This window comes from Sarcophilus harrisii, chromosome 2 (genome assembly GCF_902635505.1).
Source record: "Sarcophilus harrisii chromosome 2, mSarHar1.11, whole genome shotgun sequence".
Taxonomy (NCBI): Eukaryota; Metazoa; Chordata; class Mammalia; order Dasyuromorphia; family Dasyuridae; genus Sarcophilus; species Sarcophilus harrisii.
In genome coordinates this window covers 422,572,138-422,600,067 of record NC_045427.1, presented here as the reverse complement: position 1 = coordinate 422,600,067, position 27,930 = coordinate 422,572,138, and the positions used below count along the sequence as shown (strand labels likewise).

At 35.7% G+C, this 27,930-nt stretch overlaps 1 protein-coding gene across 5 annotated transcripts in view; it reads left to right on the top strand.

Annotated features, from left to right (window-relative positions):
* Nucleotides 1-11,696: 11,696 nt before the first annotated feature.
* LOC100930829 (RNA-binding protein 12) overlaps nt 11,697-27,930 on the top strand; it is a 32,135-nt gene continuing 15,901 nt past the window's right edge. The window contains exons 1-3 of one of the 5 annotated variants that reach the window (XM_031953914.1): nt 11,762-11,849; nt 17,673-17,725; nt 20,626-26,886. In XM_031953914.1, coding sequence (XP_031809774.1) covers nt 20,648-23,287 — 2,640 coding nt within the window. In that variant the 5' untranslated portion in view covers nt 11,762-11,849; nt 17,673-17,725; nt 20,626-20,647 and the 3' untranslated portion in view covers nt 23,288-26,886. Of the gene's footprint in view, nt 11,850-17,640; nt 17,726-20,625; nt 26,887-27,930 lie in introns of those variants that run through there. The other 4 variants (XM_031953918.1, XM_031953916.1, XM_031953917.1 and 1 more) reach the window with 4 other exon arrangements.

The window sequence follows — 27,930 nt, the reverse complement described above, 5'->3', positions numbered from 1 at the left end:
TTCTCCACATTAAGTTTCAGCATTAATTTGTTAAAACTACTTCTCAGTAATGCAGTGATTCAAAATAATTCTAATGTTGGGGTTTAATGGGAACCCCAAAAATGTCAGAGATGTCTCAAAAGCAAAGACCCATCTCCAAGTCAAGGGGCAAAGTTTATTAGAATTGTGCCAATTAAAGCAGGCTAAATTCCGAAAGAAGTTAACAAACTGCCTGTAAAGGTAAATTTATAGGGAAAAGTTAGAGAAACTGGGTGCTTCATGTTATTGATATGCTAATTTTGTGGCTTAAAGGTTGGAGTAGAGGAATGGTCTGATTCTGACTTTGTAGACAAGTATAGTATCCATAATTCTCTGGGCAGAGCTCATAGAGGGAACCTGCTAGAGGTATGTTTTTAGGCCTAAAACATCACTAGGTCAGGTGGCAGACATTCAATTTTGTTCTGTGCCTGTATTAATTTTAAGTATTTCATGACAGCTAGGTGACCCTGAAGTCAGGAGGACCTGAGTTCAAATTTGACATCAGACACTTAAGACTTCCTAGCTATATGACCCTGGGCAAGTCTATTAACCCCAATTTCCTCAGTGGGGGAAAAAAACTTAAGTACTTTGTTATTATCAGAAATCCATTATCACTGATTAACAGGCTGTTATCTAACAATCAGCAATACTTGTAAGCTCAATATCCTGGTCATATAGAGTAAATGGCCTAAGGGAAAAAATAGATCATTTCTAACTATATTATTTCCAAGTAGCCTTAGGGTTATTGCTGCATCTTCCTAAGAGTTGTACCACATTACCAATAGAGTTGGGATGGAAAATGTCATTTGCATCCAGAGAGAAAACTATGGAGACTGAATGTGAATCAAAGTATAGTATTTTCACCTTTTTTATTAGTTTGTTTTTTCTTTTCCACATTTTTTCCTCTTTTGTCTGATTTTTCTTATAAAACATGACAAAATGGAAATATATTTAAAAGGATTGTACATGTTTAATCTATATTAGATTGCTTGCTGACTTGCGGAACGGGGAAATAAAGGAGAGAGAAAAATTTGTAACAACATCTTACAGAAATAAATGTTGGAAACTATCATTAACTGTGTTTGGAAAAATAAAATGCTATTGAAGAAAAAAATTAATACATTTAAAAATAAAATAAAATAGAGAAAAAAAAGGTTAGCTTTCTGGATGCCAAGGATTGCTTTGCAGAGATCTTGTCAACCCAGATCAGAAAAAGGGTAAGTCAATATTCCTGTACAAATCATAGTGAGATCTGGCCCCTGAATACCCCTGTACTTCTAGCACAAGTGAGAGGGAGACCCAAACTCAAGTTTTTAAAAAAAAAAGCTGGGGTAAGGGATAAGATTATCACAAAGTCAAATAGTATAAAGTTTAATGACTTTGGGGTCAAAATTCCAAATTCCTTTCCAGAATAGCCATATTAATTTATAGTTAAACCAAACTAGTGAATTAATATGACTATTATTAGCTCCAACAACAAAAAATAGAAGAAAACAATAATAATCAATATTAAATAACATCAAGTCTCCTCTGGACCTGGCCACCCCATTGTTATTCATTTAATCTGTACATTTCATTTGTTCCAAGCAGTTATCTAGTCCCTAGAAATATTTTCCTTTGGGCATTCTGGAATATAAATCTAGTTCTCAGGGCAGCTCTGAGGAGGCCTTCTCCTTGATTTACTCATTTGGTTCCAAGTCACTTGTAGAGATTCCTACAATTGTTGTTCATTCATTCACTTGTGTCCAATTGTTTGTGAACCCACGGATCATGCTCTCCTTTCCTCCAAAATCTGTCCAAGTTCAAATTCATTGTTTCCATGACCCTGTCTATCCAACTCATTTTCTGCCATCCCTTTTTCCTTTTGCCTTCAATCTTTTGCAATCCCAGGATTTTTAACCAATGAATTATGTCTTATTATATGGCCAAAGTATTTAAGCTTCAGTTTCAGTATTTGACTTTTCAGTGAATATTTCAATTAATTTATCTAAGTATTGATTTATTTGATCTTGCTGTCCAAGGAACTCTCTCAAAAATCTTCTCCAACCACAATTCTCCAACACTCTCAATTCTGCACTCAGCTTTTCTTAGAGTACAACTCTCACAACTATACATTGCTACTTCAAAAAACATACCTTTGACCATAAGGATCTATGTTGGCAAGGTGATGTCTCTGCTTTTTGGTATGCTGTTCAGATTTGCCATAGTTTTCCTTCCAAAAAGCAAATCTTTTAATTTCATGGGTATGGTCGCCATCTGCAGTGAACTTTGAGTCCAAGAATATAAAATCTGACACTACTTCCATTTCTTCTCCATCTATTTGCCTTCTGGGGTAGTGATGGCTAAGGTCATAGTTTTTTTTTTTTTTTTTTGCTATAAAGCTTCAAGCCAGCTTTTTCACTTTTCTCTTTCACTCTCATCAAAGGCTTATTAATTCTTTACTTTCTGCACTCAGAGTGGTATCTTTTGCATATCTTAGATTGTTGATATTGCTTTTTAAAAAATTATTTAAAACTAAATAAAAATAAGGGAAAAAAAACAAATAGAAAAAGAATGACAGAAAAAGAAAAAGAAAAAAAAAAAACAGACAAAACCAAACATTGTCATATACCCAGAAGATCATCAGGGAGGATTCAAAATATGTAATAATAAATTCAATTTCAAGAAAGTCTATATAATAATAGAAGACATTATATTCATGACTGTCCATCTTTGCTTTCTTGTAAGTTATTCTTTTGTTCTCTGATGTGCACTTTTTACTTTATTCTTTTTTCTCCCCTTTCTTCCCCACCATTTCCCCCAAGCAGGCTATAATTAGATTGTGAATATATTTACATACACACACACACATACATGCCTGCACCCATACCTACATACATTCATATACATATATATATTTGTACATACAAAAATAAGTATCTAAAACAATTTTAATATGGCTGCAATATAATGTAGATTTATCTCTTATTGAATTGTTAAGTTTGACTTTGTGATTAATGACTCCTGGCCCTACCTTTATTTTTTCTAATAAGTTCTACTCCTGAACCTTATTATTGTGTGTGTATATCTCTTATTTCCTATATCTGCTATGATGTGAAATTTGAAAAAAATAAAAGAATGGGAAATACAGATCTCTTCAAGAAAATTATATATCAAGGGAATGTTTCATGCAAAAATGAGCATGATAAAAGACAAACCTGGTAGAGACTTACCAAAAGTAAAAGAAATTATGAAGAGATGGAAAGAATATACAGAAAAACTAAGCAAGAAAAATTTTAATATCACTGATAACCACAACTATGTAGTTATTGCTTTAAAGACAGACATCCTAGAGAATAAAGTCAAAGTGGGTCTTGGGAAGCATTGCTAACAATAAGACAAGTGGAGGTAATGGAATTCCAGCTGAGTTATTTAAAATCCTAAAAGTTGATGCTGTTAAAGTGCTGCACTCACATGATAATTGTGGAAATATGTATAGAAGAATTGCATATTGAACATATATTAGATTACTTGCTATCTAGGGGAGGGGATGGGGAGAAAAGAGGAAGAAAAAAATTGGAATACGAAGATTTTACCAAAGGATAGTGTTGAAAATTATCTGTGCATGTGTTTTGAAAATAAAAAGCTTTAATCAAAAAGAATTTAAAAAAAAGATTAAATTGGACATAACTTCCCTATGCCTCCATGGCTGCATTGTTGACACATCCATATGAAGTATATTTCTAGTCTGAGGAAAGAGTCTTTTGTTCCTTGTGAATTAATTTGAGAATTGAATTTGATTTTATACCACTAGGAAGTGATATTGATGGTGGAAGTATTGATCTTTGGACCAAGTATTCAAGATGGTTTTCATATATAATAAAACTATAATAAAAAAACTACCACAACAATAAAAAAATAAAGTTCTTCACTCAAAATGCCAACGAATTTGGAAAAGTATATGGGAGTACTAGGAGATAGGGATAGCAATGGGAAAAATATTTATGAACTATTTTAGATGCACAGAAATCTAACAAAATTCAGGCTTAGAGTCTAATTACATCTGTGGTGGGAAGCCTTTCCCAATATCCCTTAGTTCTGGAAACTTCTCTCTCTTTCTTATTTCCCAGATTGTGAGATCCTTAAGCAAAGGGGTTGTCTTTTGCCTTTTTTTGTATACTCAGCACTTAGTGCAGTGTCTGGCATATAGTACTTTTATTATTACTTATTTATTATTATTTATATATGTTTTGTAACTGATTGACCAGATTATTAAAGATAATACTATAAAAATAATACAAGACACAGCTATGGCTTGGGGGTGAATTCTTATTCAAATATTACAAAGGATAAACTAGATAATTCAATTATATTAACTTGAAAAGCTTTTGCACAAAGACTAATGCAATTAGTATGAAAAAGCAAGCAGTTGACTTGATAAAAAGTCTTTCTATCAAATATCTCTAACATGTGTCTAATATCCAAGCTATGCAGGCAAATAACAAAAGTATATGAAATAAAGAAATGATATGATGAATACAGAGAAAGATGCAATAATTTACATTGCAAATAAAGAAGGCAGAACCAGGAAAGCAATATACACAATGGCCACCACAAACAATAAAAGACAATTAAAACTGAATTCTCTTATATTATAATGACCAAACTTGGTCCCAAAGAAGAGATAAGAAAGAAAACTTCATAAAGCTTTTTTAAAAGATGTGGAATACTGTGAGTGTTGAACATTGTATAGAATGTAAGACTTATTTGATATGTTTGTTTTATGGAAACTTTTTAAAAATTCTTTTTTGTTCTTTATTATGTTCAAGGGGAAAAAACCTATTAGTATTAATAATATACTCTTCGATTTATTATTATCAGAAAATTTTTATTAAGTCTAACATTAACCTAACCTATATTCTGTCATTTTTAGCTTATATGAAGATGTCTAAACTGTTATAATCTCTCAAGTCTTCTCACATAACTTTGTCCCAATACATTTTGAGGTTATATTTATAGGAAACTGGAACAAGGAAAAGATCTTAATATGCTAAAATACAGTTTAGGTTAACATTCTAGAATAGTCACCACTCAATTCCTTCCTGAATCAGTTAATCTTTAAGAGTTCCTTCCTTCGAGCAGCATCTCAATCTTGAATTTCAAAAATAAAGACACTATCCTTTGGTGGATCCATAACACCAATCACTTCAAAGCAGGAGAGAAGGCAAAGATTCCATCTAAACAAAAGTTAAATTGGCTATCATTCTGATTCCATTTCAGAGGGAGGCCTTAGCTTTTGTCCTTTCCATTTTCTTACAGAGAAATGTTTGGAAAGAATTTTAGGCTGGAATTTTTTTTTTTTTTTTTTTTTGCCATATTGGTAGTGAAACTAAAAAGGATTTTTTTAAAATATGCTTTCAAAAGTATAGAGGATGTTCTCTAGGAGGAGAAAGAGGATGTTGTAGGTTCTTTACAATGGTTAAATTTAATATTTTTAAAAAGTAATATCAGCAATATATTTTTAAAAAGTAAAAATACACAGAAGCAAGCAAAAGGAATTTCAGAAAAGGGAACACAAACAAGCAGGGCAATATGGGTATTACCACGTTAAATGTAACATACATATTTTTAAAAAATAGATTGCATATAATAGGAATTCATGGTCATATATATAATCTTGTTTTTCTATGGAAAATTTAATAAGACATATATGATTTAAGCCAAATAAAATGATAATAAATTATTTCCCCCAGCTCAAGAATCATCTTAATAGTAAACATAACTAATATTTATGTAGTTCTGTGGTTTGCAAAGCACTTTACAAATGTTACTTCATTTTATCCTCCCAACAACAATGGGAAATAGGTGCTCTTATCATTCTTGTTTTATAGATGAAGAAACTGAGGCAGATACAGGCTAAGTGATTTTTCCAGGGTCACACAGTATCTAAGGCAGGATTTGAACTCCAAGCTTATCTTTATCTACAGTGCTGCATAGTTGCGTCTACTTACTTAGTCTTTCATACTCCCCTAACCCATCTACAGATTTGAAAAGCATGAGTCACAATCATAGTAATTGACATATATACATATATATATATACACATATACTTTAAAGTTTTTATAATATTTTATTTTTTCCCAATTACATGTAAATTTTTTTACATTTCTTTTTTTAAAATTTTGTTTATTTTTTAAAATTTTGAGTTCCAAGGTTTTCTCCTTTCTTCCTTCTTCTCCATCCTCTCTCTCTGAGACAGTAAACAATTTTTTAGAGATTATATGTGTGCAATCATGCAAAACATATTTTCATTTTATTCATGCTGTGAAAGAAAACAACACAGACCAGAAAAACCGTTATGAAAAAATAAAGTGAAAATTAGTGTATTTTCACCTATATTCAGACCCTATCTGTTCTTTCTCTGGATGTGATTAGCATTTTTCATCATGATCCCTTTGTAATTAATTATCTTGGATCATTATATTGGGGAGAATAGCCAAATCATTCATAGTTGAACATCATACAATATTGCTAATATTGTATACATGTAATATTTCATAATTCCACCAATAGTGCATTAGTGTTTTCCCACTTTTTCCACATCTCCTCCAACATTCCCCTTTCCTGTTATATGAACCAATCTGATAGCTGTGAGGTGATGATACATTAGAGTTGTTTTAATTTGCATTTTTCTAATCAATAGTGACTGAGTGTATTTTTTCATATGACTATAGATAGCTTTGATTTTCTCATCTGAAAATTGCCTGTTTATATCCTTTGATCATTTATCAGTTGGGGAATGACTTATATTTCCAGCTTCCTGCTTTCTTTTTAATCTTGGCTGAATTGGTTTTGTTTGTGAAAAAAGTTTTTTAATATAATCAAAATTGTCCATTTTACATCTCTTAATATTCTCTATTTCCTTTCTGCTCATAAATTATTCTCTTCTCCACAGAACTGACAGGTAAACTATTCCTTGCGCTACTAATTTGTTTATGGTATTATCTTCTATATTTAAATTATGTATTCATTTTGACCTTTTCTTGGTATATAATTTAATTTATTAATTAATATAATTTAAAATTTAAAAAAACATTTTTTATATTATTCTCTGTAAACTTTCACAATAAACCTTTGAGTTAAGTCCACTTGTTATTATCATCCCCATAATACAGATGGCAAAACTGAAGCTTAGAGAGATTAATTTACTTGCTTGAGAATCACACAGGTAGGGAATATCTGAAGCAGAATTTGAATTGAGGTTCTTCTCAAGTCCAAAACTAACACTACCTGCTACACTATACTGCTTTTTCATTTTTTTAGCCAAGTTATGGATAAAAATATTGAATGATAAAGCTAAAGTTAGATCTCTGGGGCACTTAGTTCAAGACTTTCTTCAGTCTAACACTGAACCATTCACGATTACTCTTTGGGGGGAAAAAAACCTGACAACTGGGTTATTATAATAATCAAACTTGGTCTCAAAAGAAGATAGAAGAAAATGTACTTCCCTAGACCATTCTGAAAGCAATTTGGTACTATGTCCCCCAAAAACTACTAATCAGTGCATATCCTTTGATCCAATTATATTATCTATATCCCAAAGAAATTTAAGAAAAATGAAATGTACACAACATACAAATACGTATGCAAATATGTATAGCAGCTCTTTTGGCTAGCAAACAATTGGGAACTAGGATGATATCAGCCCATCAATTTGGAAATGGCTGAACCAGGTAATGGTACATAAATGTTATAGAATACTATTGTATTATAAGAAATGATGAAGGGATAGCTTCAGAGAAATTTTGTTTGAATGTGTATAAACTGATGAAAAGTGAAATGAGAACTAGGAGAAGAACATGCAAATAACAATATTTCAAGGATAATCAACTCTGAAATGCTTAGAAATCTGGTCAACATGGTTAAAGTATCATGATTCCAAAAGACTCATGATGAAAAATTCTTTTTTTTTTTTAATAGCCTTTTATTTACAGGATATATGCATGGGTAACTTTACAGCATTAACAATTGCCAAACCGTTGGAGGGGATGCGGGAAAACTGGGACATTGATGCATTGTTGGTGGAGTTGTGAACGAATCCAACCATTTTGGAGAGTAGTTTGGAACTATGCTCAAAAAGTTATCAAACTGTGCATACCCTTTGATCCAGCAGTGTTACTACTGGGCTTATATCCCAAAGAGATTATAAAGAAGGGAAAGGGACCTGTATGTGCACGAATGTTTGTGGCAGCCCTTTTTGTAGTGGCTAGAAACTGGAAACTGAATGGATGTCCATCAGTTGGAGAATGGCTGAATAAATTGTGGTATATGAATATTATGGAATATTACTGTTCTGTAAGAAATGACCAACAGGATGATTTCAGAAAGGCCTGGAGAGACTTACACGAACTGATGCTGAGTGAAATGAGCAGGACCAGGAGATCATTATATACTTCAACAACAATACTAGATGATGACCAGTTCTGATGGATCAGGCCATCCTCAGCAACGAGATCAACCAAATCATTTCTAATGGAGCAGTAATGAACTGAACTAGCTATGCCCAGAAAAATAACTCTGGGAGATGACTAAAAACCATTACATTAAATTCCCAATCCCTATATTTATGCACACATGCATTTTTGATTTCCTTCACAAGCTAATTGTACAATAATTCAGAGTCTGATTCTTTTCTACAGCAAAATAATGTTTTGGTCATTTATACTTATTGTGTATCTAAGTTATATTTTAATATATTTAACATCTACTGGTCATCCTGCCATCTAGGGGGGGGGGGGGGGTAAGAGGTGAAAAATTGGAACAAGAGGTTTGGCAATTGTTAATGCTGTAAAGTTACCCATGTATATATCCTGTAAATAAAAGGCTATTAAATAAAAAAAAAAAAAAAAAAAAAAAAAAAAAAAAAAAAACAATTGCCAAACCTCTTGTTCCAATTTTTCACCTCTTACCCCCCCACCCCCTCCCCTAGATGGCAGGATGACCAGTAGATGTTAAATATATTAAAATATAAATTAGATACACAATAAGTATACATGACCAAAACGTTATTTTGCTGTACAAAAAGAGTGATGAAAAATTCTATCTATCTCTTGAGCAGTGATAAATTCAAGGTTCAGTCTGAGATATAAATTTTGGATATGAACAATGAGAGAATTTATTTTATTTTACTCTACACGTTTATGCTAAGGTTTTGTTTTTCCTGCTTGTATGATACAAAAGGAGAGGAAAGATTTTCATTGATAAAGAAGAAAATTTAATTTAAAAAAGCAAAGAAATGGACTTCTCTCTTTTTATTAGGAGGGGTCTATTGGTAGAATGTTGTATATGCTCTCTGATACATGGATTAATTTTATTGAATTGATTTTCCCCCCTCTTTTTTTCCTTGTTAGAAAAGATGACTGTGGATAGAGAAAAGCAAAAATATATTTGGACAGGGAGGTTATATAAAAATATTTCAATAGAGTTTAATTTCTAAAAGTGACTGTTCTTTTGGGTCTAGTCATTTGAGTAACTGAAAATCCACCTAAAACTTCCATCTACTTCAAATTTCTAGTTTTTATTAACAGAAGGAACATGATAGTCTTTGTTAAATTCTTAACCCCAAATCCCAGACTTATCTGTCATTCATCTCATCTACCTACCATGAGATTAATCTTTTATGACCTTTCTTCATGAAGTTTTGATGGTCCCATGATTATTACATATCTTTCCAAATACTCACAAACCATCCTTCAAATGACATGTTATCTCCCCCCCCCCACCCCAACCACTAATTTTTTTCATGGGTTTGTAGTTAGAAGACTCCCTTCATCTTTTTCTTTTTTAAATAGGACACTTGGGCTATGTCTGTCACTTACCACAGTTTGTAAAATAGCAGATAGCAGTTCAACAAGCACTGTCCAACCATATATGCTTTTGGTACTGGGGATGCAATTCATCCACATTTAGCCACTTGAATCTACTAACTAAACAATTGGGCACTATTGTTACCTCACCATTTCCTAATATATCTTCAGTTTAAACTTTCTGTTGACCAGTTTTATTTTAAGCTTCTCAATCTGAAGCCATTCTTCTTAGTGCAAATAAGAAAAGCAAACAAGAGTTGAGCAGTTCTGCCTTTCTTCCAACTTATTACTGTCAGATTCATCCTAATCAATAATCCTCTCCCTCCTCCTTTTTTTTTTTTTTTTTTTTTTTTTTGGTTGGGGAAGCACTGCCAGGTCTGGAGTTAGGAGGACCTGAATTCAAATCTCCTTAATAAGATACTAACTTGTTGACTTTGGGCAAGTCAATTAACCTTCTAGGGTGGTTGTGTGGATAAAATATGATAATACTTATAAAACACTTAGCACAATGCATGTCATATGGTTAGTAGCCATATACATGTCAATCATCCTTATTTTTAAATTTTCTTCTTGCTCCCAACATCCGTTAAAAAAAAAAACCTTTTTGTTCTTGCCATTTATCACCAATATCAACTCAGTTAGCATGCATTGTGGGTATGAAATTTAAGAGATTTCAACTTAAAATAGCAAAGTGGCTTTGGATCTCAGTCTGAAGTTTAGTTGTAAAGCTACAGTCTGATATACCAATTATTTAAGGCTTGGGTCAATGAACTGTATCCAAGAACAATTTTAGAAATACACTGAGAGTAGACATCAAGATATGGTGTATGTTCTTCTCTATAAGTCCTGTTGCTTTTGCCTCCAAAATCTCTATTAAATTCACAACCTCCCTATCTATACCTGCTGTCATCAGGTACTGTAGTTCACTACCTCTTCTTTGTTCTTTCTGCTTCTGGACTATATACCCTTTCCAACCCAACTTTCACAGGAATCATCAAATAATACTCCGAATAAAGTATTTTGAGCCTTTATTCAAAATTTTCATTTGATTCCCCGTTGTCTAATAAATAGAGTCTTGTGCCTAGCATTCAAGGCTATCCACTTTCTGGTTCTAAACCACTTTCCCTCTAATTTTACATTCAGCAATCAATCAAAAACAACAAATACCAGCAGGTTACCACATGCCATTCTGGGCCCCGGTGATAACAAAGAAAAAAAACCAAAATTGCCTTCAAGAACCACAGTGGGGCCGGGGAAGGGAGAGAACAAGTACATAAATAAGCATGTGCAAAATTAAATGCATGGTTTATACATACAAAATAAAATTTTGGGGTGGAAGACCATGAGAAGTAAGGGTTTCATGCAGCGAGGTTTCATGCAGGCGTTGCTTGAGCAGCAATTTGAAGGAAACACTAGAAAGCCGAGGTGACTAGTATTCCGGCCACTGAGGAGCAGTTAGTGCAAAGGCATAGACACGGGAGATGGACAGATACAGGTGATGATCCCATGATGCTCCTAGGTTTTCCTTCCAATTCTTAGCACGGTGCTTGGCACATAGTAGGTACTTAATATTTACTGAATGAATGGATGGATGTTTCTATCAGTTCTCAGTGGAGCTTGGACCCTTCCAAGATCTTTCAGCTCTTCTCCCCTTCTGCTACAGGCGCCTAGAGGATGGAGAGCATCCCAGCCAGGCCTCCAGTGCGCCTGCTCCAGCTAGCCTGCGGCCCCACCCCTCAGGACGTCGCCCCGCCCCCTGACTGGAGCGCGGAGCAGCGCAGCGCGGCGGCGGCCATTTTGTGCAGCAGCGGTAGCGGCGGCGGGGGCGACGGCGATTGAAGCGGCGGCGGCGGCGGCGGCAGCGGCGGCGGCTGCTGCGGGATCCGGGGACCCCGCTCGGGCTGGGGCTGTCGGCCGCGGGGCGGAGACACTGGCGCGGGGGGTAGCTCGGGTCTGGGCTCGGGCACCGCGCAGCTCTCCCCGGTAAGACTCCCGCAGCCCCGGCGCGGGCGGGCGGGGCTGTGCGGGGCTCGGGCCGCCCCACCGCGGCCGGGGCTCGGCGGGGCTCGGGGCGGGGCCTTCGGAGGCCGCGGAGTCCGCCTCAGCCCCCCACACAAAGGGCCCAGTAGTCGGCCCGCCCCCGCCCCTGCCCGCGCCCCCGCTTTGGAGCCGGGGCCCGGGCCGGGATACTGCCGCGGAGCTGAGGAGAGGGCCCCGCAGGGACGACGCCCGCCGCGGCCGGAGCCTCGGGGGAGGGAGTCGGGAGGAAGGCCGCCCCTTTGGGCCGGATCCGGGGAGGGAAAGAAACAGCTTTAGCGAGGCCGCGCCCGGCCGCAGAAGCTGCGCTGGGGTGGCCACGAGGACTTCCCCCCCTCGGGGCGGGGGTTGTAGCAGGACGCCCCCTCTGGCCGGAGCCGCTGCGGGAGTTTAGAGGGAGGACTTGTTCAGGCGCCTTGATGCATTGAGGCGGGCGGGAGGGGGGTGGGGGGGCGGGGCGCGGGGCACGAGAGGGGTCTGAGCAGCCGCTCACAAGGGATGTGCTGCCGCCTGGAAGTCCCGGGAATGGGTGGGAAATGCCCTGGAGCCAGGGAGGGTCCAGTTCCTAGTCTTAACCTATGAGGGCCTAGAGTTTTTTGTGTCTGTGAGCTTGCCTTGACTTGTGGGGGGAAACCAAGATTAAGAATTGCTTAGTGGGAGAATGATGATACTCAGTGGAGTTGTGTCTGTATCGAGGTACGAACACCTGTGCACCGAGTATTAGATTCTAGGTTGTCGTGTGTTGGTGATACCGACTTATCCGTTGGGTGGTGGTGTGTGCAGTAAGAGGACTCTTAGACTGTGCAACACCAAACAAATCGGGGTTTGCGATGAAGGGCAGGAGATAGCATAGGGAGTCCCCTCTGTGCGTGATTGCAAGCACTTGATCATAGATTTGGCCTGTGCTTTCAGGAATAGTTCAGTGTCCATTTTTTCTTATTCACAATATGTCTATTCAAAGTCTTGTCTGGTTGCACTGATACCTGATGGGAAATTATCAGATGGAGCATTTCCCTTTTCTGCTTTTGCTTTGGTTTCAGAGTTCTGCCTTGCTCTTAGTAAATGGTTTGAAAAGTTAACTTTGTTAAAAAAAAATTCATAACGAATAAATAGTTTGAATTTATTGAGTAGTTAAGGATCTTAATATATTTCAAAATGCTTTCTCAATTTTTTCTTGTTAACAATTTAAAGAAATCTTTGTGGAAACATAGTATGCTCTGGTTTGTGCTGGCTCTTCCTTACGGTAGCTCTGAAAGAAAGGGGAATTTCGGACTCAGAAAGCAATCATGACTAGGTGTTTTTTTCTTGGCGAAATACTTTCTGAGAATGCTAAATAGTGAGTGTAAAAGTTGTATTTTAGGTGATTTACATATTTGGATTGTAATTATAACTTAACATTTTCAGAAAATGAAATACTTTTGTGTTTGGTAAGAATGTAGGGTTTTTTTTTTAACCTATGTGATGCAGATTAATTTCAAAGAATGCTCTAATGTCAATGTGCTTTAAATGCAACATTTGTTGTGATGGTTAGGTTTTGCTAACACCTTTTTTTTAATCGGTAAAAGTGAAACTGCAGAAAATTTTCCAAAGCTTTAATTGGAATATACTGAGAGCAGGGAACCAGTTTTCTCTGGCATATTAAATTAAGCCTGATGTTTTTATTCCAGTATGTAGAGAATTTAGAGTACCTTTGCACAGGCAAGAGTTTGAAGCTTTTTGAGTTTTATGCATTGGGGAATGGGTTGAGTTTCAGGCTTCTGAATAAGAGCTAGTATGCCAGTCTGTTCACTTTGCTTTTGACAGGATGTTGCTGTATGATCCAATTTAGTTGAATTTTTTAAGGGATATTTATGTAGGGAGAAGGTAAGTATCAGTGGTTAAAGAACGTTAAGTTTTATGGAGGAAAACAATAATCACTTCAGTTTTCCGTGGTCTTATCAAATCTTTATATACTTTTATTCAATTCACAACGTATGAGTTCATCAAGTTTAAAGCCTACAGTGACAGTGAGTGGGTTTACCAGAGAATTAAAGTGTTTTAGAAATAAATATGAGTTGGACTTTTTTTTTACTATTTTTTTTAGTCTTTGAGTATTAAAAACAAAAGATAGTATGTAGTGCTTTTTTGTGTAGTTGGTATGATCATTTAGAAATGCTGCTTTTGACAACTGACCTGTTGCTAATGGAAGAAGTGAAAAGTTCCTGTTAATGTTGGAAATTATTAAAATCCCAGCATAAAATGTGATCCATTAAGGGGGACAAAATAAGAGCAGTTAACTAAATTATAATTGTTTTGAAATCTTTGTGTAATTATAAAAAAAGTTCATTACTGTTTGCTGGTTATAGCACTTGGCTCATTCTCCTTGTCTCTCTCTATGGCTCACTTATTGGAGTTTGTTTTACTGTTTGGTTTTATTTTGGTTTTTTTTTAAGATCTAATGAAGTGGTTTTGTTTAGTTGTGATGCCTATTGGTTTTGGTGGATGGAAATGGTAGTGTTAAAAGTAATTCAATTTTGCTTTTGTGCCTTTTTGTATTAGAGAGGGGATGGAATTGTCAGGTTAAGTAATGGACTTGCAAACCATATACCTCAATATAGTCTGCTTGTGATTGTGAAGATAAGTCTTTTTTTGTGCTTTTAAAATTCTACAAGAATATACAATTTATTTTTTAAAGTTTTATTAAAGTACAGTGGTGTCTTAAAACTGAAATAGATGTTGATTAAATTGTAGTTGAAGCAAAAGGGTACTTGGGTAGAACAAATTATAACCTATATAATTCAAGTTTATGAATTAGCAAGTCATAAGCATTTTTAATTAATTTTTGTTTTAATATTATTTGAAACCCATTGTCAGATTTGTTTGTCCTTTTACTTTCATTCTTTAAGGTAATTTATATTTGGAAGTTAATAATTTTTTTTACCCAGTTTTATACACTGCTTCCTCTAAAAAAATGAAATAATACTTTAGAATTTCACCAGTCTTGAGTTTCTCATTTTTAGAGGCCTGAATGTATCTGGCTATTGAGATTTATAAAGGACACCAAGCAAATGAGTTGGCTTTCCTTGTCCTTTGAGAATGATAAAAATTTTCTGCTGCAAAGATACTTCTTTTTTTAATTGTGATTTCCTTGGTGTGGGAATTCTTTATACCTACCCACATACTTTAGCCGACTGATGATGAGGATCTCTATGACTGAAGGTGGTCCATAATTAAAAGCAGAAGCAGAAATGCTGTAATATGCAAAGTCAATAGCTTTTTGTCTGGCACCTCTAGTAGATCACCAAGGACAACCTAGACAAAGTTGTAGTCTCTGCTGTTTGTAATCTTGTTCGTGTGTCTTCTAGTGTCCCTTCCAAGTTCTCTTTTCTAAACATGTAACACTTGTAAGAACCAGAAAGGGTCTTATGTCACTATCACTTTTGCTAGGTTATGGTTTGACTGATTAATCTGAGTATATTTCAAAGTATAACATTTTACTTGAATTACATTTGTATTTTAAGTTTATCTTTTTAATGAAAAGTTTTATTAGATTTAGAATTCTATCTCTGAAAGAGATCCTAAGAGTCAAACCCCATAACCAGACTTAGACCCAGAGATGTTAAGTGACTTGTCCAAAGTCAAACTTTGAATTATTTGCAAGTGATGACACCCAAACTCATATCTTCTGTTTTCTAAACAGGCATCATTATTGGCCTGGTGGGAAAAGAGGAATGGGATCAGGGTGGAGAGGGGAGTTTGTTTTAACCTAAGGGTAAACCTGATTTATCTCTTTGGGGAGGATGGAGTTGTCTGAAGGGACAATCCCTGCTTGCCTGGCTGAAGTTGCTTATTAGTTTCTAAGGGTGGAGGATCTTATAATCAGAGGCCTTTTTAAGACCTGGAAAAAAAGGTCTGTTCTCTAGAAAATCTTCCCCCAAAGTTGATCTGCCTTTGACCTTATCACTTGCTACTCCATCAGCCATGGCACATTTGATTTGATTTTAGCTGTTATTTAATATTTTGGGCCAAGAACTAACCCTTTTCCTCTAACAGAATTTTTGACAAAAATGTCAATAAATATGTTGGTGGATTTAGCAACTTGCAAAATTGCCACATGGTATTAATAAAATGGTGTTGAAGTTATACTCATCTGCATGGTATCTACTTGTCATTTCAACCAATTTTATATACTAGAGAAAACACAATTTTTGCTGCAATGAAAAATGACAATTATAGACCCAATCTTTCATATTTTTAAGAAATAATTTTTAATGATCACAGTTGCTAATAATTCTTATCTGTGGGACAGTGAAGCCAAATTAGAAATTATTAGAAGAAAATTTTATATAATGTAGACCCATTCTCATTAAACATTGCCTACATTTAAGAAGTGCTATTCTAAGTTCCTTCCTTTACTCTCTGTATTTGCTGGGACAGCTTAGTTAAATGTGGTTTTACAATTTATTAAGCTTTTTAAGGGTTTAATTTGCTGTGTAATGACTATCAGAAAAAGTCAATTAGCACACTATAGAATTAATACATATTATAATTGCATTTTAAATAACATACTTATGTATCTTTCCCAATCATTTTGTGTATTTTCTGAGTTAAGTAATTTTTTGTACTATTTCATAATACTTTCATTAATTGATAATTTATTTGTATAAGTGGTGAGTTATTTTAGTTTGTATCTTGGGATTGTTTGGAATGATGATGGTAGAATATTTATTTTCGGATTAGAGTGTAATTAGCTTTTGAAATATTCTAAATAACTTATTGTACATCAATATTAACAATTGTTAGTTTTATTGGCTTTTGGTTTTGAATGATTTTAGGTTTAAAAATGAGCATGATTCTAGTAAGGCGCGTTATCACATGGCTTACCGTTCTTCCCATAGGACTATTGACTTTGTCTTAATCACTTACTGTAGGTTACTTGAATATCGTCTTAATACTGATTTTTAAGGAAATGTGAAAGATGCTTCACTTATGAATGTTTTGGGGAGTGTTCTGAAGTTTCTTGTAGATACTTTGATTCAGATGTTTTAGGGAAAACTCAGTTTCCTTAGAACTTTAAATTTTTTTTTTTACTTTTTTTTTTTTTTTTTGGTTATAAATTCTCAGAACTGAAACCTTTTTTGACTGTTTATTTTGACTATTGACTTTAGTGCTTATGGTGTTGGTTGAGGTTTTGTATGTATGAAGGCAACTGTTGGAAGAGTGGTTATACTAATTTCCTAAAATTCCATGGAGTTGACATAATTTGCTTACTTAAAGTGATGTTATTCACAGTTTTAGTATCAGACTTTTATCTAGAGTTTAGTGGTAAAAACTGCAGAAGCTGGACTGGTCTAAGTAATTGAACTATTTCATGGTTAGGATGTACTGGATTGTTTATGGACAAAAGAATCATATTCTTCTTTACACTACCTCACCCCCAAATCCTTCAATTAGAAAAGCAAATGTCAAGTGTGAAACTAAGCAAAATAAATGTTGTAGTTCTGATTCACTTTTTTTAGGGCAAATCTATATAAAAATATCATTCTTATTGGATACAGACACCAAAACTTGAAAGCACTATTAAGTAGTAAGTGTGTGTGGGTTTTGGCACAGTTCATCTTTTGGATGCTTTCTAGTTCAAGTGCCCAGTGGTGGTTTCAAACTTGAGCCTTCTTAATAGACAGTTCATTGTGAACTGCAAATACTATTTTGTGTGTTTCCTACATTGATTTTTGCCTCCATTTATTCTTTATTGCAGTCTAAAAGTTGGTTTTAATTGGTTGCCCACAGGATTGACTTGGCCTCTGCTACTTGTTAAGAAAATACATCTGTTGTTTTTTCAGGTAAGAGATTTTTGAATTGAAGGTTTGTTTATCTTTAAGTTAAAACAAGGTAGTTTAAATAACCATAAGATTTTGTGCAAAATACAAATTGGTGTGTCTTAAGCTTCTTTCTTTCTTGGGGGTGGGGGAGGGATGTCTAGGTGCTTTGTACTGCTGGTGTAGATTACTTTGGGATCAGTTTTGCACTCCTTCGGTCCTATGTGGCTAAATGTTACATTCCCAAATGTTGTAGAATAAATAGGTTTCTCGCCCCCAACCCCTCCCAGTAGTATTCTAGATCCATTGAAATGTAGTTGCTTTTGAAATTGGTATAATTGCAGATTCTTTAGATGAAGAGCTGTGAGCCTACTTTTCAATGTTTTGATGAGTACTTTGCAATATAATTGGTTTCCTTTGTAATTTTATGTATTTTCTTTTATGCATATAAAAACATTTATTCCAAGAAAGAATCTTTTGGCTTCACTAGATGGCTAAAGGTTCATGATAACGAGTTTTTTTTTTTTTTTTTTTTTTTTTTTAAAGAATCCCTTGCCTCCTGTATTTTTAAGCCCAAATCCTTTTTGTATATGAGGGAACTACACTTTGGGAGAAGTTAGAGTTGATTGAAGTTTACACTAAGTGGCAGGGCTCTGGCTCTCTCCTCCCCCATTCCAAACCTAAAAGATGATTGTTTTTTCTTGTTTTGAAGACTTAGTGGGGAAATTGTGTTCTCTTAACTTCCAGAATTATTCTGGTTGAAATCCCAGTCTTTCAGAAACAATCTATTTCAGCGCAAAGATTTTTGCAGAGAAATCTCCAATGGCATATGTTCATCAGCATATTTTTGCCTTGTATAAATTTGGCTAGGTTCCCACCTTTAGCAGGAAAAGACTTGTATAGTATTTACTTTGTATGGCACTAAGGCCTTGTTTGGTTTGTGTGTCGTGTTTTGGGACCACAATAGGATACTTTTATGTACCCCATATAAGCTAACTTATTTCACTTGTGTTTTTTGATACTTGGATTATTCATACTATGTCCTATATTGGTTATTCGTCTTTAAATAAAGTCCAGTATTATATAGGGATTCAGCATGCACCTTTAGGCCAATTAAGCACATCGACTTTTTTAAAGGTTCCATTATGACTCATTCAGGCTAAAATATGTAGACTTCATATCTAAAATAAGTTTTTTAATAATAACTATCCTCTGAAGTTAAAGTTAACATTTTGGAGCACATACAAAAAGCCCTTCCCATCATTATTCTTCAAATAAATTTAGGTTGTTTTATTTTTATTTATTTTTTTGTGCAGGGTCTACAAAATATAAAACCAAAACAGTACTGTTTCCCTTTTATACTGTAGTAATCATAATAATGAAAGAAGCTTGTATGTTATCTTGTTAGATCTAGTCAGTATTCAGGAAATTTGATTATAAAGAGTACTGTTGATAGAATTATGGAATTTTAAATCTGAAGGGATCTTGGGGGGGGGGGGGAGGAGAAGCATCTAGCCCAGTAAGGGAAAGAACCCAGAGAGGTTAAGTGACTTGGCCTGGGGTCACAGCTCATTTAAGAGGCATAATTATATTTGAATTATCCTTCTGTACTAAAGTGAACTACATTACTAAGCTTCAAACATTTTATATTTCTAGTCTTTAGAATAAAGATGGTATTGACTCTATGAAAGTTAATTGCAAATTATAATATCCTGTCACATGGACAAAATATTTATTAATCACTTTGGCAAATTGCTATCCCCAGAATTAGTGTTATAAAACCAGTGTTTTCAAAGTTTGGAAATTGGAATATAAAATTCTTATATAGGGAGATGTAACTTTCCCCTTTCTGGCCTTGTTAACCTTTAGTTTAAAAAAAGAAAAAGTACAGTAGAGCCCTGCTACCATGTAAAGCAACCTGGGAGCTCTATAGGCTCTCTATAATCATGCTGTCCCAATAATAGCTTATTCAGATCCTCTTTTTTTCTTTCCTTCAAGAGTCATACTGAGAGGACATAGTAGAAACATATCCCTGTCAAGTAAAATATTAACCCCCCCCCTTCCCCAAAGAACCCAGAATATTGAGAATTATTTTTTTGTGGAGGGGATATTGGGATGGGTGATTGGACCCGTGGTTTAATCAAAATCGTTTTACAGTGACTAGCATTGTAGCAGGGTTCTCCTGGAAAATGTTTTAGTTGTTGAATACCTGAAGAAATCAGGAGTGCTGGGAGTAAACACATTTCTTGTCATCTCTTTGGGGTTCTCTAATTTATTTCAACATTGAGTAAGATAATAGTTTTATCGACTATAGTTCTGAATAGATTGAGCAGAGAACTAACTTAAAACTAGTTCTCACTTAAAATTTGTTTGAATAATTCATATTGTTAAGAACCATTTGTAATCAGTACTATATAGTTCCTCGGTTCTGTTACATTTAGAGTTCAGGAATTGCAGCTATGTAAAATGTTTTAATAGTCCCAAGAAGTTGCCAGGTTTGTAGGGAGGGCGGCAGTAAGCTGTATTTTCTGTGGTGTATTATTTAAAGGTGACTCCCATGGTTGTTAAAGAGTCATTCCCAAAGTGAATTATATGTTTCCTTAAATGTCATTAAATAACTGGTAGTCTGTATGATAAAATTGCTGTCTCTTATTGTTTTTGTTCTGATAGTTTTGGGTCTTTGGACTGAACTTTTAATCTGTTTCTACAATGTATTTTGGAAGTTGATATTGTGGTGGTTTTAATTGTTAATTACTTAGCTTTCCCTTTCTAGAAAGCTTAAAACAAAATCTATATTAACACTTAATTGTGTTAGTTTGAGGAGATGCTTGAGTGCCTATTATGGTAGATGGTGATTCTACTAGCTAAATAAATGGTATGACAAACAGTAGTCTGACATAGCCGTTGCCTTTTTTCATCTGCAGGTGTGTGTTATTTCAGCGCAGCATGGCTGTGGTCATCCGTTTGCAAGGTCTCCCAATTGTGGCGGGGACCATGGACATTCGCCACTTCTTCTCTGGATTGACCATTCCTGATGGGGGCGTGCATATTGTAGGGGGTGAACTGGGTGAGGCTTTCATCGTTTTTGCCACTGATGAAGATGCAAGGCTTGGTATGATGCGCACAGGTGGTACTATTAAAGGGTCAAAAGTAACACTATTGTTGAGTAGTAAAACTGAAATGCAAAATATGATTGAACTCAGTCGTAGACGTTTTGAAACTGCCAACTTAGATATGCCACCAGCAAATGCTAGCCGGTCAGGCCCGCCTCCTAGTTCAGGCATGAGTGGCAGGGTAAATTTACCCACCACAGTTCCCAATTTTAATAATCCTTCTCCCAGTGTGGTTACTGCAGCCACGTCTGTGCATGAAAGTAACAAAAACATCCCTACATTTTCCACAGCCAACATAGGAACAGCTCCTCCAAATATCGGGGCTTCCTTTGGGAGCCCAACATTTAGTTCAACTTTACCTAGCACAGCGTCCTCCATGAGCACAGTCCCACCTCCCCCAATTCCTCCAATACCAGCAATGCCCTCCTTGCCTCCAATGCCATCTATTCCTCCGATACCTGTTCCTCCTCCTGTACCTACACTGCCTCCTGTGCCTCCCGTACCCCCGATACCTCCTGTTCCTCCAGTGCCACCCATGAGCCCTATGCCACCTCTGTCAGGAATGCCTCCTTTGAATCCACCACCAGTGGCACCCATACCTACTGGGATGAATGGATCTGGAGCAGCACTGAATCTGAACAGTAACCTGAACCCAATGTTTTTGGGTCCTTTGAATCCTGTTAATCCTATTCAAATGAACTCTCAAAGTAGTCTGAAGCCACTTCCCATCAACCCTGATGATCTGTATGTCAGTGTCCATGGGATGCCCTTTTCTGCAATGGAAACTGATGTCAAAGACTTTTTCCATGGGCTTCGTGTAGATGCAGTGCATTTGTTGAAAGATCATGTAGGCCGAAATAATGGGAATGGATTAGTTAAGTTTTTCTCCCCTCAAGATACATTTGAAGCACTGAAAAGAAACAGAATGCTGATGATTCAACGCTATGTTGAAGTCAGCCCGGCCACAGAAAGACAGTGGGTAGCTGCTGGAGGCCATATCACTTTCAAGCAAAGCATGGGACCTTCTGGACAGACACACCCCCCTCCTCAGACACTCGTCAGGTCAAAGTCGCCTAGTGGGCAGAAAAGGTCAAGATCGAGATCTCCACATGAGCCTGGTTTTTGTGTGTATTTGAAAGGTCTACCCTTTGAAGCAGAAAACAAACATGTTATTGATTTCTTTAAAAAGCTAGATATTGTGGAAGATAGTATTTATATTGCTTATGGACCCAATGGGAAAGCAACAGGTGAAGGTTTTGTAGAATTCAGGAGCGAGTCTGATTACAAGGCAGCTTTGTGTCGTCATAAGCAATACATGGGGAATCGCTTTATTCAGGTTCACCCAATAACTAAAAAGGGAATGTTAGAAAAGATAGACATGATTCGGAAGAGGTTACAGAACTTCAGTTATGATCAGAGAGAGATTATTTTAAATACTGAGGGAGATAGTTCACCAAAATTATGTGCACATATATCAAATATTCCATTCAACATTACCAAGATGGATATTCTACAGTTCTTAGAGGAAATTCCAGTGGATGAAAATGCTGTACATATTCTTGTTGATAACACTGGGCAAGGGTTAGGACAAGCATTGGTTCAGTTTAAAACTGAAGATGATGCACATAAAGCTGAACGCTTACACCGTAAAAAACTTAATGGGAGAGAAGCTTTATTGCATGTAATTACCTTAGAGGACATGAGGGAAATTGAAAAAAATCCTCCATCTCAAGTGAAAAAAGGATTAAAAATTCCATTGCCAGGTAATGCCACAGTGCCAGGAATGCCAAATGCTGGAGGTGATGAGCATGCTTTCCTGACTGTAGGCTCAAAAGAAGCAAACAATGGGCCTCCATTTAATTTTCCCAGTAACTTTAGTGGGTCAAATGCCTTTGGCCCACCACTTCCACCACCAGGATTAGGAGGGGCCTTTGGAGATGCCCGACCTGGAATACCTTCTGTTGGAAATAGTGGTTTGCCTGGTTTAGGTATTGATGTTCAGGGTTTTGGAAGTGGTCCCAATAATTTAAGTGGACCTTCAGCTTTTGGAGGGGCCCCTCAGAATTTTGGAAATGGACCTGGTACCTTGAGTGGCCCTCCAAGTTTTGGAGGTGGTCCACCGGGTCTTGGTAGTGCTGCTGGACATTTGAGTGGGCCACCAAACTTTGGTCCTGGGCCTGGAGCACTTCATATTGGGGGACCCCCTGGATTTGGAACAACTTCTGGAAAACCAGGCCCAACAGTTATTAAAGTTCAAAATATGCCCTTCACTGTTTCTGTTGATGAAATTTTAGATTTCTTTTATGGCTATCAAGTGATCCCAGGCTCGGTGTGTTTAAAATATAATGAAAAAGGCATGCCCACAGGTGAAGCAATGGTTGCATTCGAGTCTCGTGATGAAGCCATGGCAGCTGTTGTTGATCTAAATGACAGACCTATAGGTTCAAGAAAAGTCAAACTTGTATTAGGGTAGCTGTTCATGTAAACTGTTTGTAGGCTAGATCTTCATAGTGCTGTGATTAATGCATCAAGATTGTTTTCCTAGTATTTCCAGGTTAGAACCTGTGGATTTGTTTAAATTGCAAATAGATTGGTTTCAGTAAGACTGAGAGCACTGGTTGACTGTTTACAGAATTGCTGCAAGGATAAATGTTGCTGTATGTTCCAGTAGAGCTGTAATGGGAGAACAGAAAATTAATTTTGGCTCACTTTTAGAGAAACCATTTATTAAAACTCAAATGACCATATAATGCTTATCAAGGAGTCTAGATTGGTTTTATACCATTTGGGATGAAGAAAATAGAAATGTATTAAGATTAAGTCAGCAAAGCTCTTGATGGGTGCTATTGCAAGCCATTGTAAAATAGAAGTTGGCTATTTAGATTTTTTTTGGTTCAAAGCTGGACAGATTTGCTTTGTTATAGGGTCAAAGCTTTGTCTAAAGTCCTAATTTTCTTTTGCAATTGAATAAAATCTCTGTGTATACAGATTCATTGTATGTACCTTTATTGCTTCTCAAAGGTTCTTGATGTATAGACAGTTGTGTGTTTTAGAAGTTGCTGCTTTATTTGCCTAATTGACTCCTATGTAATGAGCAGAACTGTTTTATAAAAATCCAAACTGAGTTTTATGTTTATAACCTTGAACACAGATTCCCATTGTCACAATTATAATTGTGTGGAATAAGACTTTTGCCACAGAAATAAGTGTTCCGGCCCCCTAGAGCAATTTTGGTTTGACCACCAAATCTCAGTAGTCAGTTTAAAATTGTCCATTTTCTTTATATCATCAGCAACCAGAAAAAGAAAAAAAAAAAACCCAAAACAAAAACATATAATCAATGTTTAAGATGCTTGATTTGTTTTGAAGTTCTTGCTGAGATGGACTAATGGTGCTGATATGTTCCTTCTGACTCACTTATGAGAAATTTTGACCCATAAGAGAACTTAAGGGACTAGATAGAGGGGTCCTTTTAAAAAGAATAAGCATTATATAGAGAGTCAAAATTAAGTCAATCAATGTCAGCAGTAATTCATTAGAAGAATTACTTGATAAGCTGGTCCCGTAGATTGACAAGTAGTAGTTTTTGCTTGAATTCTATTTTAGAAGCTTTTATTTTTGCAGTTGTTTGATCAGGAATCTAACAATTAGTGTGTCTTCAAACAGACAAACTACAGCTGCCAGAGGGGGACAGGATCTTTTAGGATTCCTTGTCTTTCTTTGGGAGCTAGGGCACTCAGAGGCAAAAACAAACAAGAAAACCAAAAACTAAATGGAGCTCAGCTAACAAGAGTCGTAGCCACTGAAATGTTTGGGAGCATCTTGGTCACCATTGCCCCTGCCTGCCTTCTTTCACAACTTATTTAAGAACCCTGGCAGAGGTGTTGTATTACTATATAGAATGATAGCCTTAATGGAAAATGGGAGGTTGGAGAGATCATGAGAAACAAAATTTTTTTTGTCTCTTACAGGGCACTTATGTCTTGATTTGAAAAGTCCCCAACATTCCTTGCAAATCAGTGTGCTTAAACAGCAGCCTTGAAAAGAATTGTTTTCCACACAAAATAGTGCCTTTTTGGTGTTGCATGTCAGTGGTAGCACTGAAATAAAGTGTGGTGTGATTTAGATACAAGTGGCAACAGTTTTATTCATGTGACCATTAAGAGTTTTGAAAGCCTGTTCAACACTACATTCTTAGCAGATTTGACAGCACAGGATTTTTGTTCAGGGAAGGGGGTTGTACAGACTTGTATTCCAATCAAGAGGTGACTGCTTTGTGGATCTTCTGGTAATTCACACAAGTACAAATTTGCTTTGACTGATCATTAGGTGTTGCCTCCTCAACTTAAAAAAGCAATATGATGGTTGTATATACTGTTCAATTTAAACCTCTGTTAAGTGATTGTATTTCATTCTGAAGACAAAGTATAAAACGTCAACAAACTTTTTTTTGGAATCTTATTTCAACAGCAAATCCCCTTCTAACGGAACGTTGACTATTTTCAATACCAGAAATATAGGTTATTTGAATAGGAGATGAAAAATGAGTCTTTATGCTTATTTTTTCAAATTTATTTTGGTTCTGTGTTCTTAACATTTATTTGATTAAATGTTTTTCACCTTATTGTAGCTACTTGGTTATTTTGACTTGTTTCTACACTTCAGATTAAAAATACTAAAAAGGAAAACTTGGTTTCATTATTCATGAAATTAAATAAATAGTGGAAACTGGAGAAATCTATAAATTTTGGTTGAATCACAACATTACTTTTCTTGTTGTGAAATGTAATTAAATGCCTGCACTCTGGAATTTGATTTTTGTGTATCTGAGATTTTTTTTTTTTTTTAATTAATAATAGTGCTAACTGCTAAGTATTTTTATCTTGTTTTGGGCATTGGAGTTTCAGTAAAACGTCTCTAATATGTGTTCTGTGAAACTGTTCATACACCTTTTCCTTTGGATTTTCTAATGAAGTAGGTTTGTGTTGGAAATGGATTTACATTATTTCCTTTGATTTTTGTCATAAGTTTTGTATAGTATGAAGGCTTTGTAAAGCTTTTCTCAAAGCTGTGTGCATTTGTAAACACTATCATGATAATTTTCAAATTTCTGTGTAACTTTTATTTTAGTGTTGTATTTAGTGAATTGAAGAGAATATTAATTAGGTTTGACTTTTTTCTGCATCTGGTCAATTAGTTGGTGCGTTTATTTTCTTTTGCTTTCAAGGGATTAGTGACATTTGTTTAAAATGTATTTCTGAATACGCCAATCTACAAATTTTACAGAACTCTTAGGGAAACATTTTGCTCACATGCAAAACTTGGATTTTTGTTTTGTATACACATTGTAGTTGTACATACAATCATTAGGTGACCTTTTCCTTTCTTTTTCAGTATAACACAGTATTAAGTAAAACATAGTTGATAGCTTTTTTTTTTTTTTCCCAGTTGTCAGGACATCTATAATAAAAATTCCACTTGCAGACTTTTTCTTCAAGATTCAGAGAAAATTCAAGGTAGTAGTGCCATTCTTTACTTAGCCCATTGCATGAAAATATAGGTCTGTATTTAAAACAAAAGACTTCAAATTCATGTGTTGAGAAATACCAGCCTATCCTGTGGAGTTTTATACTTCAAACTAGGGATGCATCTAATCCCTTGCTGATTTCTTCCATTCTTTAATTGGATCCCAGCACTACTAATTTATATTAGAGAAGTGCTTGATTAAGGAGTGAAAAAAAACACCCTAAAATTGACTCCAGTGGAGTAGGATGTTATCCTTAAAAGGGGTAGCTTTCCTAAATAAAATTGGTTATGAGATTCTTTTGAAAAACATTCCAACAGTAGCCGCTTTCTGCTCTAAGCTATTTCCAATCCTTGAAAAATTCTCCTATATTTAAGCTGTCATGTTGGTTGGTCTACAAGAATTTAAACTGGTAAGAAACCAAATGCTTGATAAAATAAATGGCTTCTTCTTGATATGGCCACAGCATTATTTGCAGGTGCTGCCTCAGTAGTGCTCAGCAGAGCTTTGTTTATAAAGATGAAGTCTTAAAATACTGTTCAATAAAATTGTCATAAAATAAAAACAGGCTGATGCTTTTAATGCTTCAACTGGACAAGAGTTCTTTATTGAGCTTCAAAAATTAACATTGTTATGGGGAAATATGACACATTTGTTCTTAAACATTACTACCAGGTATTTTTTTTGAAGTGTCCTGACAATGCCACGGATGGAGGTTGGAGAGTTGAAGGCAGAATGATCTCTGGGGCAGACATTTGTTGTTTATCTGTTTCTGCTTATGATGAAGTAAGGAAAGAAGAGGATGTCTGGACTGCAGGGAAGAAACAGGATTACATGTTAAATACCATTACAAAGAACATCATGGCTTTTGCACTTTTCAATGTAGAATCTGGTAGTATTTCTACTCTAAATGTCAAGATTGGGAGGGTTAGGGAAGAAAGAAGTAAGAGGCTAAGCTAGCTTCTTTTTCCATGGAAGGAGTCCTGGAAGGTGAAGGAATTGGCTGATAAATGCGCTGATAAAATGCAAAAGTGTTTTGACCATTGTAGAGGAAAGTAAAAGAAAACTCAAAGGCAAACTCATGAACACACCTTCACTTACATATCTCTGAAGCTGAATATTTCAGCATGTGTGTTGCCTTGGTGGGTGGTTTTGGGAATATTTCCTGGCAGTAAGCTTTTTTTGTTTTTGTTTTTGTTTTTTGAAGAAAGTTAAAAAGGGTAATGTCTTTTCTCAAACTTGGAAGCAAGGCAAAAGTTCTGGGAAAAGTTGGGCTTTCTTTTCTTTACTATTCTCAGCTTCCTATAACTTGATGTATTAGCAAGTGAAAAGCTCTTTTAAACAGCACACAATTGCATTTTTTCAACAGTATACAGCAAATATTTGTATTGGGTTATTTCTTGCAATCAGATCCAAAACACAATTATGTAGGAGTACAATTGTCCTAGTGAATTTTTCTTTAATTGCAGAGTAGTTTAACCCTTTTTCCATTTTCCAAATACTTGGTTCTTTTTGAACCTATGTGAAATGGTATGTTTCAAGTAATGGATCTACATATGTGTATGTGTATTTATACATACATATAATGTATA